This window comes from Coregonus lavaretus (genome assembly GCF_964263955.1).
Source record: "Coregonus lavaretus genome assembly, chromosome: 5".
Taxonomy (NCBI): domain Eukaryota; kingdom Metazoa; phylum Chordata; class Actinopteri; order Salmoniformes; family Salmonidae; genus Coregonus; species Coregonus lavaretus.
This window is the reverse complement of record NC_139992.1, coordinates 9,886,099-9,903,309: the sequence shown is the minus strand read 5'-3', so window position 1 is coordinate 9,903,309 and position 17,211 is coordinate 9,886,099. Positions and strand designations below refer to the sequence as shown.

At 39.6% G+C, this 17,211-nt stretch overlaps 1 protein-coding gene across 1 annotated transcript in view; it reads right to left on the bottom strand.

The window, feature by feature from the left end:
- The window catches only part of LOC311128799 (parathyroid hormone 2 receptor-like), a gene marked incomplete at both ends in the record, with an annotated part of 87,037 nt that extends 75,263 nt beyond the window's left edge, over positions 1–11,774 (bottom strand). The window contains 2 exons of the mRNA XM_084161032.1: positions 4,440–4,539; positions 11,715–11,774. Coding sequence (XP_084017158.1) covers positions 4,440–4,539; positions 11,715–11,774 — 160 coding nt within the window. The remainder of the gene's footprint in view (positions 1–4,439; positions 4,540–11,714) is intronic.
- Between the last annotated feature and the right edge of the window lie 5,437 nt (positions 11,775–17,211).

The following is a 17,211-nucleotide window of genomic DNA, read 5'->3' as shown; positions in this document are numbered from 1 at the left end:
AAAACAAAGGTGTCATTTTACGCTGATGATTCATGTTTTATTTTAAATCCACACATTGAATCCCTCCACAGCCTCATAGAGGATCTAGATACATTTTCTAACCTCTCTGGATTACAACCAAATTATGATAAATGTACTATGTTACGTATTGGATCACTCAAAAATAAAAAATGTACATTACCATGTAGTTTACCAATAAAATGGTCTGATGGTGATGTAGATATACTCTGAATACATATCCCAAATGAAATAAATGATCTCACTCCAATACATTTTAATAGAACGTTTGCAAAAATAGATAAGATCTTGCTACCATGGAAAGGTAAATACCTGTCAATTTGTGGAAAAATCACCCTGATTAACTCTTTAGTATTATCCCAGTTTACCTATTTGCTTATGGTCTTGCCTACGCCTAGTGAACAGTTTTTTAAATTATAGGAGAAAAAAAGATTCAATTTTATTTGGAACGGCAAGCCAGACAAAATTAAATGGGCCTATTTATATAATGAATATGAATTCGGAGGACAGAAATGATTAAATATTAAAGCATTAGACCTATCACTAAAAGCTTCAGTCATACAAAAGCTATACTTAAATCCGAACTGGTTCTCTAGCAAATTAGTAAGATTGTCTCACCCAATGTTCAAGAATGGCCTTTTTCCCTTTATTCAGATTACAACCTCTCACTTTCAGTTATTTGAAAAGGAAATAATCTCCCAAATATCACTATTTCTAAAACAAGCCATAGAAAGTTGGTTGCAATTTCAATTTAATCCTCCAGAAACGACAGAACAAATAATACAACAAATATTGTGGTTAAACTCAAATATACAAATTGATTAAGAAAATGTTATGTTTTTAAAAAATGTTTTTAAAAGGTATAATCTTCGTAAATTATATTATAGGTAGGACTTGTGGAGTTATGTCACACATGCAGCTAACAAAAACATATGGAAATGTCTGCTCTAACCCAAATTACAACCAAATAATTGCAGCATTACCGCAAAAAATGGAAGAGGAAAGTGGAAAGTATAAATTTTTGCTACCAATAGAATGTTATTTATATGGGGGATACAATCTTCCCAGCTCTGCAGATTTTGCTGCGAAATGACAGAATCATTAGATCATTTGTTTTGGTACTGTCCATTTGTAGCTTGTTTTTGGACACAGGTCCAGGAATGGCTAAAGGATTCCAATATTTACCGCGAGCTAACCCTGCAGATAGCACTACTGGGTGATCTGAAAAGTCATAGTCAATCGATCAATAATATAATAATACTTTTAGCAAAAACTTTTATTTTCAATTTACAATCTGTAGAAACAATGAGAATAGAAGGGTTCAGAACTTTTGTAAACATCACAGTACAGTTGAAAAATATATGGCAAATAGAAATCCAATATGGATGGTGTTAAGAGATAGATGGGAGGTGTTGAATGGAAAGCATACTGTGTCCATAATAAGTATATAGGTAATATATAATTAAATAGTAATGTCAATAGAAAACTGGTAAAATGAAACGAAATGCAGCTAGTTTGCAGTGTTTCCAGCTTCAGTTTGAAGTGATTGTGCTAGCTGTGTTGTTGGCTAGCTCCTCTGCTCTGAACAACAGCGTCCTGACGAGTGAGCACATTTTCTATGCCAAGCAAAATCGCGTATCATTAGCTCATCGTTATGGATGTATTCAAATAAATGTCACTAGAAAACAGCTTAAACAAACGAAAATGGAGCTACTTTGCTGTTATTCTGGCTGCACTGTTTGACTTGACTGTAAGTTAGCCGTAGTTGGCTAGCTAGCAACCAAGGGATAATAATGTTGTCAGCCAGTATGGCAATGGAACATTTAGAACAAACAACTGGGTTGCGTCCATAGATACAGAACAAAAAGACTGAACGACTGGGTCACGTCTCTGGCAACTGAACCAATAGAACGAACGATCAGCCAGCTTGGGTAGCAACCCTAGATTTGTGTCGGGACTATATCTTGTGGAAGGATGAAATAGTATGAATAAATTCATCAAAATAAAGTTTTTAATGAAAATATGTCAATCATTATTTGAATATGTTGGTAACATGTTGTATAAAAGTGATAATGCCCTCGAAGCCAGTGTTTGGAGGATATATTGGAATGGTTTGCCGGACCTCAACTTTTGTCTCGGGCCTAACAACACCAGTGCCAATATATCCTCCAAACACCGGCTTCTCTGGTATTAACACTTAAATATCCCAATTAATGAAGACATTGGGATGTTAGGTTACAGAACATTCAGAACATGTACAGTTAATTCCCAGTATACGATGTCTTCTTCACCTTGACCTTACAGTAGTAGAAGTGACGTGCATGCCTTTAAGAGAACCTAGTGCTCCTCTCTGAATTTCCCTTACATCCCACCAGCAGACAGGCATTGATCCATAGGTGAAGGTGAGACTCTCATCTTAGATCCAAACCGGGAGGTGCCAGTATATGTCTACATTCATTACCTCACAGATTCATCACTCATTAATGAAACAAAATGTAGTATGCCCTTCGGCTCAGTGAATGTATAAAGCTAGAGGAGGGGAGGATAAATTAATAATAACAAATTGCACATTTGGAGAGTTTGAGTTCAGAGACATGTCCTCTACTGTCACTGATTTCTTAGAAGAACAGTATAAATGCCTGATCCACTGGCCTCTGGAAACATAGGAACAGATTCAAAGAAACATGTCTTGGTTTCCTGAGAGATTTTTTTTTAGAATCTGTTGTTTTAAATATGCCACTACAAATAACTTCTAATATTATATGAAGTGAATTATGAATGTAACATTGTGTCATCTTCATTCTAGTAGCTGTCAACTGTTGTCAACTGAGTCTCTTTGTTCTGTTCTGTCATCAGCAGAGAATCCATGAAAATGTGTCAAAGTGAGTCAAACCAATCCAAAATGTCCTTCCGGCCAGCTAGGCGAAGGTGTGCCAACTTGAGGTTCGCGTAAAAGTTTATCAAACCAACCCAAAAACTCCTGCCAGCCTGCCAGGCGAAGGTCTGCCAACTAGAGTTTTGGGTTGCCATGTCAACAGATTAGAGGCTGCCAGGGAAACCATTCAGAGAGTTTCACCATGTTGTTTTCCAGAAGCAAAGTTCTCTAGATTTAATCCTCCGCAAATTTACACTGAGGAAAACTACAGAAATGAGTGCTGATGAATCAACAAGGCAATAAGACCAAGATGATGCAGGAATTGGGATGGGTTAAGGCTGAGGGTCAGTGGGTTTCATCTCGGCAGTATGCCTCCGCTCAGGCATGATTAAGACCGTAGTGCGAGGCTACTCTATCATCTGCATGATTCGAATCGCATTAATTACGTTGTCATCACTGTAATTTACATGTGCAGACTAATTTATTATGTCCTTGACTTGTATTCTAATTCTGGAAGATAATCAAATCAAATCAAATTGTATTTGTCACATGCACCGAATACAACAGGTGTAGACCTTACCGTGAAATGCTTACTTACAAGCCCTTAACTCTTTTTTATTTTGTATTGCATTGTTGGTTTAGAAAATATTTACTAAATAAACTAAAGTAAAAAGAAAGTAACACAATAAAATAACAATAACGAGGCTTTATACAGGGAGTACCGGTACAGAGTCAATGTGCGGGGGTACAGGTTAGTCAAGGTAATTGAGATAATATGTACATGTAGGTAGGGGTAAAGTGACTATGTATAGATAATAGATAATACAAAGCATTATAAAAAAGGGGGGTCAATGCAAATAGTCCGGGTAGCTGTTCAGCAGTCTTATGGCTTGGGGGTAGAAGCTGATAAGGAGCCTTTTGGACCTAGACTTGGCGCTCCCGTACCACTTGCCATGCGGTAGCAGAGAGAACATTCTATGACTAGGGTGGCTGGAGTCTTTGACAATTTTTAGGGCCTTCCTCTGACACCGCCTGGTATAGAGCTCCTCGATGGCAGGAAGCTTGACCCCAGTGATGTACTGGGCCATACGCACTATCCTCTGTGGCGCCTTGCGGTCGGATGCCGAGCAGTTGCCATACCAGGCGGTGATGCAACCAGTCAGGAAGCTCTCGATGGTGCACCTGTAGAACTTTTTGAGGATCTGAGGACCCATGCCAAATCTTTTCAGTCTCCTGAGGGGGAATAGACATTGTCGTGTTGTCGTGCCCTCTTCACGAGGGTGGCAGATGTTTAATTGTACCCAGGTCACAGACAAAGGGCATGTTTGATGTTGTATTCAATGCAGGGTCGCGGGTGCAGAGGTTCTGGCGACACTAGAGTTTGAAGTATGACATTCATTTGTAAAAAGAAAAAATAGTAATCTAGCAGACGCTCTTATCCAGAGCAATTCACACTTACTTCACACTTACTTGCTGTATGTTTGCCTATACAGTAGCTGAAACAGTACAGTGTCACAGACAAAGGGCATGTTTGATGTTGTATTACCTGCAGGGTCGTGGGTGGAGAGGTTCTGGTGGCACTGGAGTTTAATATCATAAAGAATGTACATCTGCTCCTCTGCTGTCAGGCTCTCCTCAGATCCACCCTGCAGGCGACAAGCATTGGATGTTTAACAGTTTAAAGAGGAACTTCAGCAAAACAACAACATTGTGTATTGGTAGAGGTCACACTCTCAAAACTCAACCTAATGTATGCATCACAGCACTCCTAGCTTGGGCGGTGAAAGGTTGAATTCAGCCACTGGAATGGAGTCGCTCTTTAAACAGGTCAATACATTCCAGGCTAAATCATGCTAGAATTCAGCAGTGATAACTTTTATCTGCTATGATCTAATTACCACCTTATTTCACACAGAGACTTGAAGATTTGTCACAGATTATACTAACCTGATTTACAAGTAATGAAAGACACATCGAAATGTAAAGAGATAACAAATGCTGGACATACAAAATATAAATGTTTTCATGCAAGCTTCGTTAAAGAATAATGCACCCACATCAAACCTGAAGAAATGTGAATTATTAATATCGTCGTTGTCTGATGAAAACCTCGTAGCAACATTTTTGCTTTTTATAAATTTATTTTGTACATTTATTCAAACAGTAACTCTCCTCAATGTACTCTGAACATTTCATGACTCTAGGACCAATAAAATGTATTTAAAATAGCTTTTAAAGTATCATAATTCTATGTTCGTTAATGGGAAAATATGGTTGTTTTTTCAATTTCCTGAAAATGCTCAGTTTTGGAGATGAGATTTTCATCAGACAGCGACAATGTTTATATGATCATTTCCACACCATTTCAGCACTTCCAAAGTTTGGTTAATTACCAGACTGCAAGCCAGAAGAGAAAGCAATTACTTCTTCACAGAGTATAGAGTGTTATTGTAATTCTTAGCTCTGATTAACAAAGAAGTAAGTAGTGTACATTGAACTACCTAATGAGGATTCCACAGAAGAGTTTAATGATGTTGTTGTTTGTGCGTTTCTTTCCCTCTTATCTTCCTGTTGATAATAAACATGCTGTTTATCATGGTGAAGAAGTTGAGACCAGAGAACTAGGTGGAGGAAGAGGAGGAGGAGGAGGAGGAGGAGGAGGGGAGGAGGATAATGTAATGTCCTTCAATTGGAGCAATGCTTCCTTTTCAAATCCCACTCAAAATATGAAACATATTGTTAATTGGTAATATTGGTAATATGTACATGTAGGTATAGTTAAAGTGACAATGCATAGATAATAAACAGAGAGTAGCAGCAGCGTAAAAGAGAGAGGGGGGGGGGGGGGGGGACAATGCAAATAGTCTGGGTAGCCATTTGATTAGCTGTTCAGGAGTCTTATGGCTTGGGGGTAGAAGCTGTTAAGAAGCCTTTTGGACATAGACTTGGCGCTCCGGTACCGCTTGCCGTGCGGTAGCAGAGAGAACAGTCTATGGCTAGGGTGGCTAGAGTCTTTGACAATTTTTAGGGCCTTCCTCTGACACCGCCTGGTATAGAGGTCCTGGATGGCAGGAAGCTTGGCCCCAGTGATGTACTGGGCTGTACGCATTACCCTCTGTAGTGCCTTGCGGTCGGATGCCGAGCAGTTGCCATACCAGGCAGTGATGCAACCAGTCAGGCTGCTCTCGATGGTGCAGCTGTATAACTTTTTGAGGATCTGAGGACCCATGCCAAATCTTTTCAGTCTCCTGAGGGGGAATAGGTTTTGTCGAGCCCTCTTCACAACTGTCTTGGTGTGTTTGGACCATGATAGTTTGTTGGTGATGTGGACGCCAGTCGTGCCTGGCCATGCAGTCATGGGTGAACAAGGAGTACAGGAGGGGCCCCCGTGTTGAGGATCAGCGTGGTAGATGTGTTGTTACCTACCCTTACCACCTGGGGGCGGCCCGTCAAGCAGTCCACCATCCAGTTGCAGAGGGAGGTGTTTAGTCCCAGGGTCCTTAGCTTAGTGATGAGCTTTGAGGGCACTATGGTGTTGAACGCTGAGCTGGAGTCAATTAATAGCATTCTCACGTAGGTGTTCCTTTTGTCCAGGTGGGAAAGAGCAGTGTGGAGTGCAATAGAGATTGCATCATCTGTGGATCTGTTGGGGCGGTATGCAAATTGGAGTGGGTCTAGGGTTTCTGGGAAATGGTGTTGATGTGAGCCATTACCAGCCTTTCAAAACACTTCATGGCTACAGACATGAGTGCTACGGGTCTCTTCATTTAGGCAGGTTACCTTAGTGTTCTTGGGCACAGGGACTATGGTGGTATGCTTGAAACATGTTGGTATTACACACTCAGACACTTGCCAGTTGGTCAGCGCATGCTCGGAGTACACGTCCTGGTAATCCGTCTGGCCCTGCGGCCTTTTGAATGTTGACCCGTTTAAAGGTCTTACTCACATCGGCTACGGAGAGCGTGATCACACAGTCGTCCGGAACTATAACTATACTGAGATCATGTGACACTTAGATTGCACACAGGTGGACTTTATTTAACTAATTATGTGACTTCTGAAGGTAATTGGTTGCACCAGATCTTATTTAGGGGCTTCATAGCAAAAGGGGTGAATACATATGCACGACCACTTTTCTGTTATTTATTTTCTATAATTTTTTGAAACAAGTTATTTTTTTCATTTCACTTTACCAATTTGGACTATTTTGTGTATGTCCATTACATGAAATCCAAATAAAAATCCATTTAAATTACAGGTTGTAATGCAACACAATAGGAAAAACGCCAAGGGGGATGAATACTTTTGCAAGGCACTGTATCTGTGATGGACAGCTCTTGTCCAAGGGCAGCCTGGAAGCATGGGGGAGCATGGGGAACATCAACCTCCATTGATGAGCAGATGAAATGGAATGATATTCGTACACTTTATTTTAAGAATGTGAAATGTCAAAATAATAGTAGAGAGAATTATTTATTTCAGCTTTTATTTCTTTCATCACATTCCCAGTGGGTCAGATGTTTACATACACTCAATTAGTATTTGGTAGCATTGCCTTTAAATTGTTTAACTTGGTTCAAACGTTTCGGGTAGCCTTCCACAAGCTTCCCACAATAAGTTGGGTGAATTTTGGCCCATTCCTCCTGACAGAGCTGGTGTAACTGAGTCAGGTTTGTAGGCCTCCTTGCTCGCACATGCTTTTTCAGTTCTGCCCACAGGTTTTCTATAGGATTGAGGTCAGGGCTTTGTGATGGCCACTCCAATACCTTGACTTTGTGGTCCTTAAGCCATTTTACCACAACTTTGGAATTATGCTTGGGGTCATTGTCCATTTGGAAGTTTCATTTGCGACCAAGCTTTAACTTCCTGACTGATGTCTTGAGATGTTGCTTCAATATATCCACATATTTTTCCTTCCTCATGATGCCATCTATTTTGTGAAGTGCACCAGTCCCTCCTGCAGCAAACACCCCCGCAGCATGATGGTGCCACCCCGTGCTTCACGGTTGGGAAGGTGTTCTTCGACTTGCAAGCATTCCCCCTTTTTCCTCCAAACATAACAATGGTCATTATGGCCAAACCGTTCTATTTTTGTTTAATCAGACCAGAGGACATTTCTCCAAAAGGTACGATCTTTGTCCCCATGTGCAGTTGCAAACCGTAGTCTGGTTTTTTTATGTCGATTTTGGAGCAGTGGCTTCTTCCTTGCTGAGCGGCCTTTCAGGTTATGTCGATATTCCTGAGCGGTATGACGGCTGCGTGGTCCCATGGTGTTTATACTTGCGTACTATTGTTTGTACAGATGAACGTGGTACCTTCAGGCGTTTGGAAATTGCTCCCAAGGTAGGCCTTGAAATACATCCACAGGTACACCTCCAATTGACTCAAAGGATGTCAATTAGCCTATCAGAAGCTTCTTAAGCCATGACATCATTTTCTGGAATTTTCCAAGCTTTTTAAAGGCACAGTCAATTTAGTGTATGTAAACTTCTGACCCACTGAAATTGTGATATAGTGAATTATAAGTAAAATAATCTGTCTGTAAACAACTGTTGGAAAATGACTTGTATCATGCACAAAGTAGATGTCCTAACCGACTTTCCAAAACTATAGTTTGTTAACAAGAAATGTGTTGAAAAACGAGTGGTTGAAAAACGAGTTTTAATGACTCCAACCTAAGTGTATGTAAACTTCCGACTTCAACTGTAATTCTGATGCTCCATATGTGACCTCAGTCTGGATGCTCAGATCTGATTATTTTGCTCTGAAGGGTTTGTTTTTGCACATGACCTGCCGTTACTATGACAACTACCCTCATATTTAAAGTAACAGTGACAGGAAATGAGCATTGCATCTGTGTGCTACTTCAGAGGCTACGTCAGTGTGAATGCGCAAATCTGACATGGGTCACATACAAAACTGAGTGTGGATAGTCAGAAAAAAAGATTGGATATGAAAAAAAAAGTAATAATTGGGTTCTCAGGGGGGATGTTTTAACAGAGCCTAAGGTATCTGCATGTGCAGCAGATCTAAATCACTGATATGGCGTGACTAACATTGTCCCCTTCTCTGAGACCTAGGAACTGTTGTTCCTAGCCCACTTCCACTGATTACAGTTTTTTCATTTTATAAATGAGATGACAAATGGGCTGAATTCATCATTTTCACAACTGAATGACAACTGACTCTATTAATCATGTGAGAACCAATGTTGTAAAAATGCAACATTTCCTAAACTGCATCCTGTACAGATCCTAAACTCGAAAATCATGCCAAACACCACATAGTTCATCTCTAAATGTATCTCTTAGTAGTATTTGTTTTGTGTCAGTATGATTGTTGTAGCATCAGTAACCTCTAAAACATTAGAAACCTGTCCACATATCAGAGACCACACTGGCCCCCTACACAAGTATATGGTGCAAGCCATTCATGCAAGTACATGACTTGAAATAAACCAAGTATACCATTTTTTGGGGAGAAACAAACATTTTGAGCCAGAGCTAGAGATAGTTTTGTAAGTGTTGCAAAAATGCAACATTGGGCTTAAAGGGCTGCCAAACTGAGAAATTGGGACACATTCGTATTGATAGACAAATTAGAGAGATAGTTTTCCTTCCAAATTCTGCAAATATGGATAACCAAATACTTCAAGAGTAACATTGATGTCCCCTCTACATATCAAAAGAACAAATATTCATGACATAGACTGACCAGGTGAATCCAGGTGAAAGCTATGATCCCTTATTGATGCCACTTGGATTTTTAAGCCCTGATCAAATTGAGACATTAATTGTGTATGTGTGCCAGTCAGATGGTGAATGGGCAAGACAAAATATTTAAGTGCCTTTGAACAGGGTATGGTAGTAGGTGCCAGGTGCACTGGTTTGAGTGTGTCAAGAACTGCAACGCTACTGGGTTTTTCACGCTCAATAGTTTCCCATGTGTGTCAAGAATGGTCCACCACCCAAAGGACATCCAGCCAACTTGACAGAACTGTTGGAAGCATTGGAGTCAACATGGGCCAGCATCCCTGTGGAATGCTTTCGACACCTTGTAGAGTCCATGCCCCGACGAATTGAGGCTGTTCTGAGGGAAATATTAAACTCAATATTAAATGTGTTTTGTACACTCAGTGTGTGTGTGTATATATATATATATATATATATATATATATATATATATATATATATATATATATATATAGTTCAGTTCCTTTGCACCTTATTTATGGAACAAACTGCAGATCCAACTTAAGTTAGACACTCTGGTGTCCCTTGCCCATTTTAAAAATGTTATGGAGGATCAATATGATGTTGTCTGTGATTGTTTCTGTTGAATTGTGTTTTTTGTTTTGTATGTTTGAAATGTTCTTGTCTGTATGTCTAAAACTGTACATGTCAACATGTTTACACAGGGCACAGCCGTAAAAGAGATCCAGGTCTCAGTCTGTTTTCCCTGTTAAAATAAAGATTTAAATATATATATATATATATATATATGATTTATTAATTTTTTTAAGGTGTGGTTTAGGAGGTTAGAATACTGCCATTGACGACCATTCATTTTATACTAAAGAAGTAAGATAGGAGGTTAACTCTCCAAATTCAGCCAGAAGGACAACCAAATATATAGAAAAGTAACTATAGAAAACCTACAAAATAGTTTAACCTTTCAAAAATATACAGTGGGGAAAAAAAAGTATTTAGTCAGCCACCAATTGTGCATGTTCTCCCACTTAAAAAGATGAGAGAGGCCTGTAATTTTCATCATAGGTACACGTCAACTATGACAGACAAATTGAGATTTTTTTTCTCCAGAAAATCACATTGTAGGATATTTTATGAATTTATTTGCAAATTATGGTGGAAAATAAGTATTTGGTCACCTACAAACAAGCATGATTTCTGGCTCTCACAGACCTGTAACTTCTTCTTTAAGAGGCTCCTCTGTCCTCCACGCGTTACCTGTATTAATGGCACCTGTGTCATTGCCAACAAAGGGCATATAACAAAGTATTGAGAAACTTTTGTTATTGACCAAATACTTATTTTCCACCATAATTTGCAAATAAATTCATAAGAAATCCTACAATGTGATTTTCTGGATTTTTTTTTCTAATTTTGTCTGTCATAGTTGACGTGTACCTATGATGAAAATTACAGGCCTCTCTCATCTTTTTAAGTGGGAGAACTTGCACAATTGGTGGCTGACTAAATACTTTTTTCCCCCACTGTATGTTTTTGATAGCAAAATACTAAACAAGTGTTGGTCGTGTTGATCAATGTGGACATTTCAGACAAACTAAAACTTCATTTCAGATTCATATACCATTAGACAATATTTTCCATCACAAAGGCTTTTGATCCATTTTGATGTGATTTTAATAGAATTTCACAGTTTTCTAACCACACATTGTTCCAACCATTGAAGCCCAATGTGGCATTTTTGCAATGTTTCCAGAAAAAGAATCTACAAATTTGAAATAAAAAAACACAGATTATTTGCATAATCAGAGGTCTATTATAAGTATTTCTGAAAATAAAATTAATTAAATCATTTTTTCCCCCTCATTTGGATCTATGGTTGGGTCTCACAGGGTTAAATTATTGATTCATTATGAAAGCCTCTATATGATTTTCCACAGCTGATTTTCTTTTTACACAAAATAAAAACATACATTTTTTATTTTATTTTTGTATTGAGATTTTTCAGGGGGTGCTGCAGAACCCTCAGCACCTCTACTTCCCGCAGCTATAACAAAATGTCATATAATATTTCCAACACAGCTGAACAATTAGGCCTAAGCTTTGTTTCTTACCTGTGCGTCAACAAATGTCCAGCACAGGAGGAAGAAGTTCCATAAGATCCACTTCACCATACATCCAAACAAGGCCGTTTTTCTCATAGCTGTTTGTAGAAAAGCGTTGGCTATCTGGTGTATGAAACTCAAAATTAGTACTTATGTTAAAAATGATTTTCCATAACGACTTGCGTGTACCCCGTAGTTAGGAAACATTATAAATATAAGTTAAAAGGTTCATAAAAAAAAGCGCAAAGACTAGGAAATGGTCAGAGAGTGCCTGCAAACACATTAAAATTAATTCCTTATCCATAACACACATTTCTTCTTCCATACAGTAGGCTACATAGCATATACACCCTGCCACGACGTCTCAGAACAAGTTTATACATCCATTCCAGTTGTTGTGTCTGTATCCGAATGTCTACACTTTTAGAGAGAAGGGCGCGAATTCTCGGTCCTCACCAGGTCTACTGAAGATTGAAAAGGTACGTGCTGTTGATACCACTAAACTATAGAGTGCGGGAATTTTTTGGTGGTTCAGCAAAATCCCCTTTTCGCCTCTTTAATTTCCACAGTCAGCCATTCTCCGCCATTCAATGCACACAGTTATTTCAGCATGCAAATTATTGAACAGGAAATAAACAGCGTTACACAGCCTGACACGAAACTCCACCTAATACATTAATCACTCTCCACGTTTGACCGCGCAGAAGTTGATATTTTGTCACTCTTTTTCAATGTGCCATAAGTAGAAACACACTTAAAAGCAAGTCTTGACTAAGGAAATATTTCAGAAACTTTTCTATTCAAGGAACGTTTGAGTAGTGTGCTTTTCTTTTCTGTCCTCGTTTTGCAGTGCTGAAGAGGGGGTGAAGCTATCCATGGTGCTGAAACTTTGTTAGAAGGACGGACACGAAATTTGGCCGATGGTGCGCTAGAAATACAGGAAAGAATCTCAATCTTCAACCGAGTGGGGGAAACACGTCCAAATTAGCCTACTCTGCCAATATCCAAAAAACATTCCTTACCCCAGGACACTTCAAAAGGAGCATCAATCTGATTATTCTATGAAAAAATGTCATCCACTGGCTCATTTGAACACAGATAAATGCTCTCTCTCTCGCTCCCTACTCTCGCTCTCTCTCGCTCTCTCTCGTCCCCCTCTCTCTCTCTCTCTCTGTCTCTCTCTCTCTCTCACTCTTTCTCTCTTTCTCTCCATACTCTCTCTCTCTCTCTCTCTCTCCCCCCCCCTTCTCCCCCTCTCTCCCCCACTCTCTCTCGCTCTCTCTCCTCCCTCTTTCTCTCGCTCTCTCCCCTCTCTCGGTCTCTCTCGGTCTCTCTCTCTCTCTCTCTCTCGCTCTCGCTCTCTCCCTCTCTCAATTAAATTAAATTCAAAGGGGTAAACATGTGCTTACATTGCCATTCCTCTCCCTCCCCCTCTAGCTCCTCACTGAAGGCATGGACAACAGGTGGTAATTAGTGCAAGTAGACTCTGAGCAGAAGCTACTCAATCTTTGAATATTGTGTGCACACTTGTGTGTGCGCTTCTGTATCATTTTCCTGGTAAAAGCAACAAGCGCTGAACTGTTGGCGGCATGGCCAGCCTGATCACTAGAAATAGACTTAGGTTTTGGACGTTTGAAAAGGTCCTGAGAACGTAAATATATCCCTTCCTCGGGACTCACAATTTTTTTTAATAAAAAAGATTGACCAGCACTTGGCGCAAACTCATGATTCTTGGAGTCAAAGCGCGCTGCTCAGACCACTGCACCATCACAGTTCACAATGCTCTAGCAAGCCGTGAGAATACTTGATGATACTTGATGGTATGAGGTCGGTTGGTTTGCAGAGCCTTCACCAAACCATAGCCCTAACGTTAACCACTGGGAATGAATGCCTAAACTCTTAACCTTTGAGTTGTTAATGCAAATGAATACTCAGAAAGTAGACGCCATCCATAATACGTCTAGTTCCTAAGGGAAACTATGAGCTCTTGTTGTCATGGCGCCCTCCCAGCATTCAATTATCAATGCTAATTAAAATGTAACACCTGACATCACTACTTGTTTCTTCAGAAATATAATGTGCAGCGCAGGAAGTCGGGAACCTGTTCATGTTTTTTTGTTGTTTTTTGTTTTGTCATTTAGCAGACGCTCTTATCCAGAGCGACTTACATGACCAATTAGGGTTAAGGTTGGAGGCAGGACAAGAAGAGGAAAGTGAAACATCAATAATTGCACAGGAAAACTCAGTCTGTGTTACTGCTGTCTCCAAAGTGTGTGTGAGAGGGGGTTCTCTTTTGATTTTGTTCCATCTTCCATCTGATGGTAAAATAACAGAATAAATATGTCCTGAACTCTGCAGATGTTGTCTGTAAGACGTCTATCATCAGCCCAGTGCGAGTGTGAATGCACAAGCATCAGTCACCTTAAAGCATCAGTTCCCCTAAAGCTCTAATCATCACTGGGGCCAAGCTACCTGCCATCCAGGACCTCTATACCAGGCGGTGTCAGAGGAAGGCCCTAAAAATGGTCAAAGACTCCAGCCACCCTAGTCATAGACTGTTCTCTCTGCTACCACACGGCAAGCAGTACCGGAGTGCCAAGTCTAGGTCCAAAAGGCTTCTTAACAGCTTCAACCCCCAAGCCATAAGACTCCTAAACTGCTAATCATGGCTACCCGGACTATTTGCATTGTCCCCCCAACCCCACCCCACCCCACCCCCTCTTTTACGCTGCTGCTACTCTCTGTTTATTATCTATGCATAGTCACTTTAACTCTACCCACATGTACACATTACCTCAATTACCTGGACTAACCGGTGCCCCCGCACATTGACTCTGTACCGGTACCCCCTATATATAGCCTCGCTACTGTTATTTTACTGCTGCTCTTTAATTATTTGTTATTTTTCACTTATCTATTTTTTCTTAACACTTATTTTTCTTAAAACTGCATTGTTGGTTAAGGGCTTGTAAGTAAGCATTTCATTGTAAGGTCTACACCTGTTGTATTCGGCGCATGTGGCAAATACAATTTAATTTAATTTGATATGATTTGATTTGATTTAATCATCTCAACTCAATCAACTCCCTATGCAACTACAGTGTGGAGTAACTTTTCAGTGGTGCGTCACTTCATGTTCTATTCTGGACAATATACTTACATGCAATTACACAATGGTAATCCCTAGCATTATCAGTGGTGTAAAGTACTTAAGTAAAAAATACTTTAAAGTACTACTTAAGTAGTTTTGGGGGGATATGTGTACTTTACTTTACTATTTATATTTTTTACAATTTTTACTTTTACTCCACTACATTCCAAAGAAAATACTGTACTTTTTGCACCATACATTTTCCCTGAAACCCAAAAGTACTCGTTACATTTCGAATGCTTAGCAGGACAGGAAAATGGTCCAATTCACACACTTATCAAGGGAACATCCCTGGTCATCCCTACTGCCTCTGATCTGGCAGACTCACTAAACACAAATGCTTTGTTTGTAAATTATGTCTGAGTGTTGGAGTGTGCCCCTGGCTATCCGTCTGGTTTGCTTAATACAAGGAATGTGAAATGATTTATACTTTTACTTTTACATTTGATACTGTCGTATCTGATGAATGGTGGTCATTATTGCTGTCAACAAAGAGTCCGTTTTATGCTGCATCGTGTTAGAGGCTTTTAATAAAATCACGAGGTTACAGCACAAATGACAGGTGACATGACACCCGGAGAACGGCTCCCCCGATTGCCATGGCCGTTCTGACGTCTTCCTCGCCTAACCCCCCTATTTATAAAACAATGAAACTCCCTCTTCTGGCCAATCCCCAGTCTCCCCTGTCTACAAGACACTTCCGGTCTGTTGTATTTGGCGTCACACCCAAAACATTCCCTCTTGCTACTAACACAAACAACATTCCATTTCTTCATGAAAAACATTTAACAAAGGCATAATCTTCAGATACTATATTCCCCCCTTCGAGACGAACTAAACGTCTCGAAAACAAACAGAATAGGATTATGACTAGTAACAATTTATCTTATTGAGTATCTTTAACATTAAACCAAAAACATTCTTCTCTAGAGTGTAAATACCTTTCTATGCAATAACTGTTTATGAAGTGGGAATACATTACTATGACATATGAAGTGTGAATACATTACTATGACATATGAAGAAATCTCTATGGAGTGTAAGAGCGAAAAACTGTCCGGCAGCCATCTTTTCAGATATCCATCCATCAATCAAGACAGTAAAATTCTCTCACGGTCCCTCTGCCCCAGGCAACCACCGTCGGTACTCCAGATAACCTCATAAACCATGTAAATGCATTTTAAACTATGATGCAATTAAATACACATGTAAGCCCCTGCAAACAAAATCCTATCCATAAACATCCACTGTACGGCTGGTCAACCCATCGGATCGTACAATGAATCTCTCCCTTCCTAGCCTCTCTGTCCCTAAACATTCACGAAATAAACACAAACATCTAAGATCCTCACATGTATTCAATAACATCAAACATCATTCTACAAAAATTAATACCTGAGACTATTACACAATTATGTATTACACATGTCTATATTTCATTGCAGACACTGGAATGTAGTCCACTACACTTCATCTCCCTGTAGTCTCTCTTCCAATGGACTGTTGATGATGGAATCAGCCACACCCTCCTTGTTTCATCTCCTCCAGTCATATTGTCCCTTCATATTGTCTTTGTTTGAGTATTTCAATCTCCACATGTTCTCCCAAATGCTTCTGGAATGAAAAGAAAAGAAACGACCAAACAGTATCTTTTGCAAAACAACCCTTTCAAATTAAACATGAATATCAACTAAGAATATAAACTGATATATAAATGATGCATGAATCACATAAACCTATTCCCCCCTTTGATTCATAAATCATACCAACATCACCCCAATATTGAATTATTATTTTTTTTTTTTTAAATCATCAAAATGATATCTATCCATCAGTAGTCCATCCATCTTCCTCCAGATCAGGAACAGTCAACACCGGCATCTGAGTGTTGTCTCCAGGCATCACTCGCCAACCTATCTCAATATCATAACTTTCTCAAAGGTCAGTAACAAATTACAAACATCACACAGTGTTATCAAAGCTGAAACTAAAATCTGACCCATCACTGCCCCTACTGGCCTAATTGATCTTGCAACCAAATCCTCTCAGATCTCCCAAACACATCCCTTATAATGCATCTATAACCCCAGTGATATTATCTGAACTATCTGGACTCAAAGTATAACTAATATTTATCAATATGATCTTCCCAAATGTTACACCATACCATGAATAAAGTCCCCCCTTCTCCCTTAGACTTATCCTTCAATGATAGGCTTGAAGCCTATGACATGTCCCTTTTCATCCTTTTAACCCTAGATTTAGCTGTGTCCGGTGCTATCCCTCTTATAATGGTAAAAACCTCATATGGAAGCTTCAACGTTGACATGTAACCAAATCCTGTCCATCCATAAT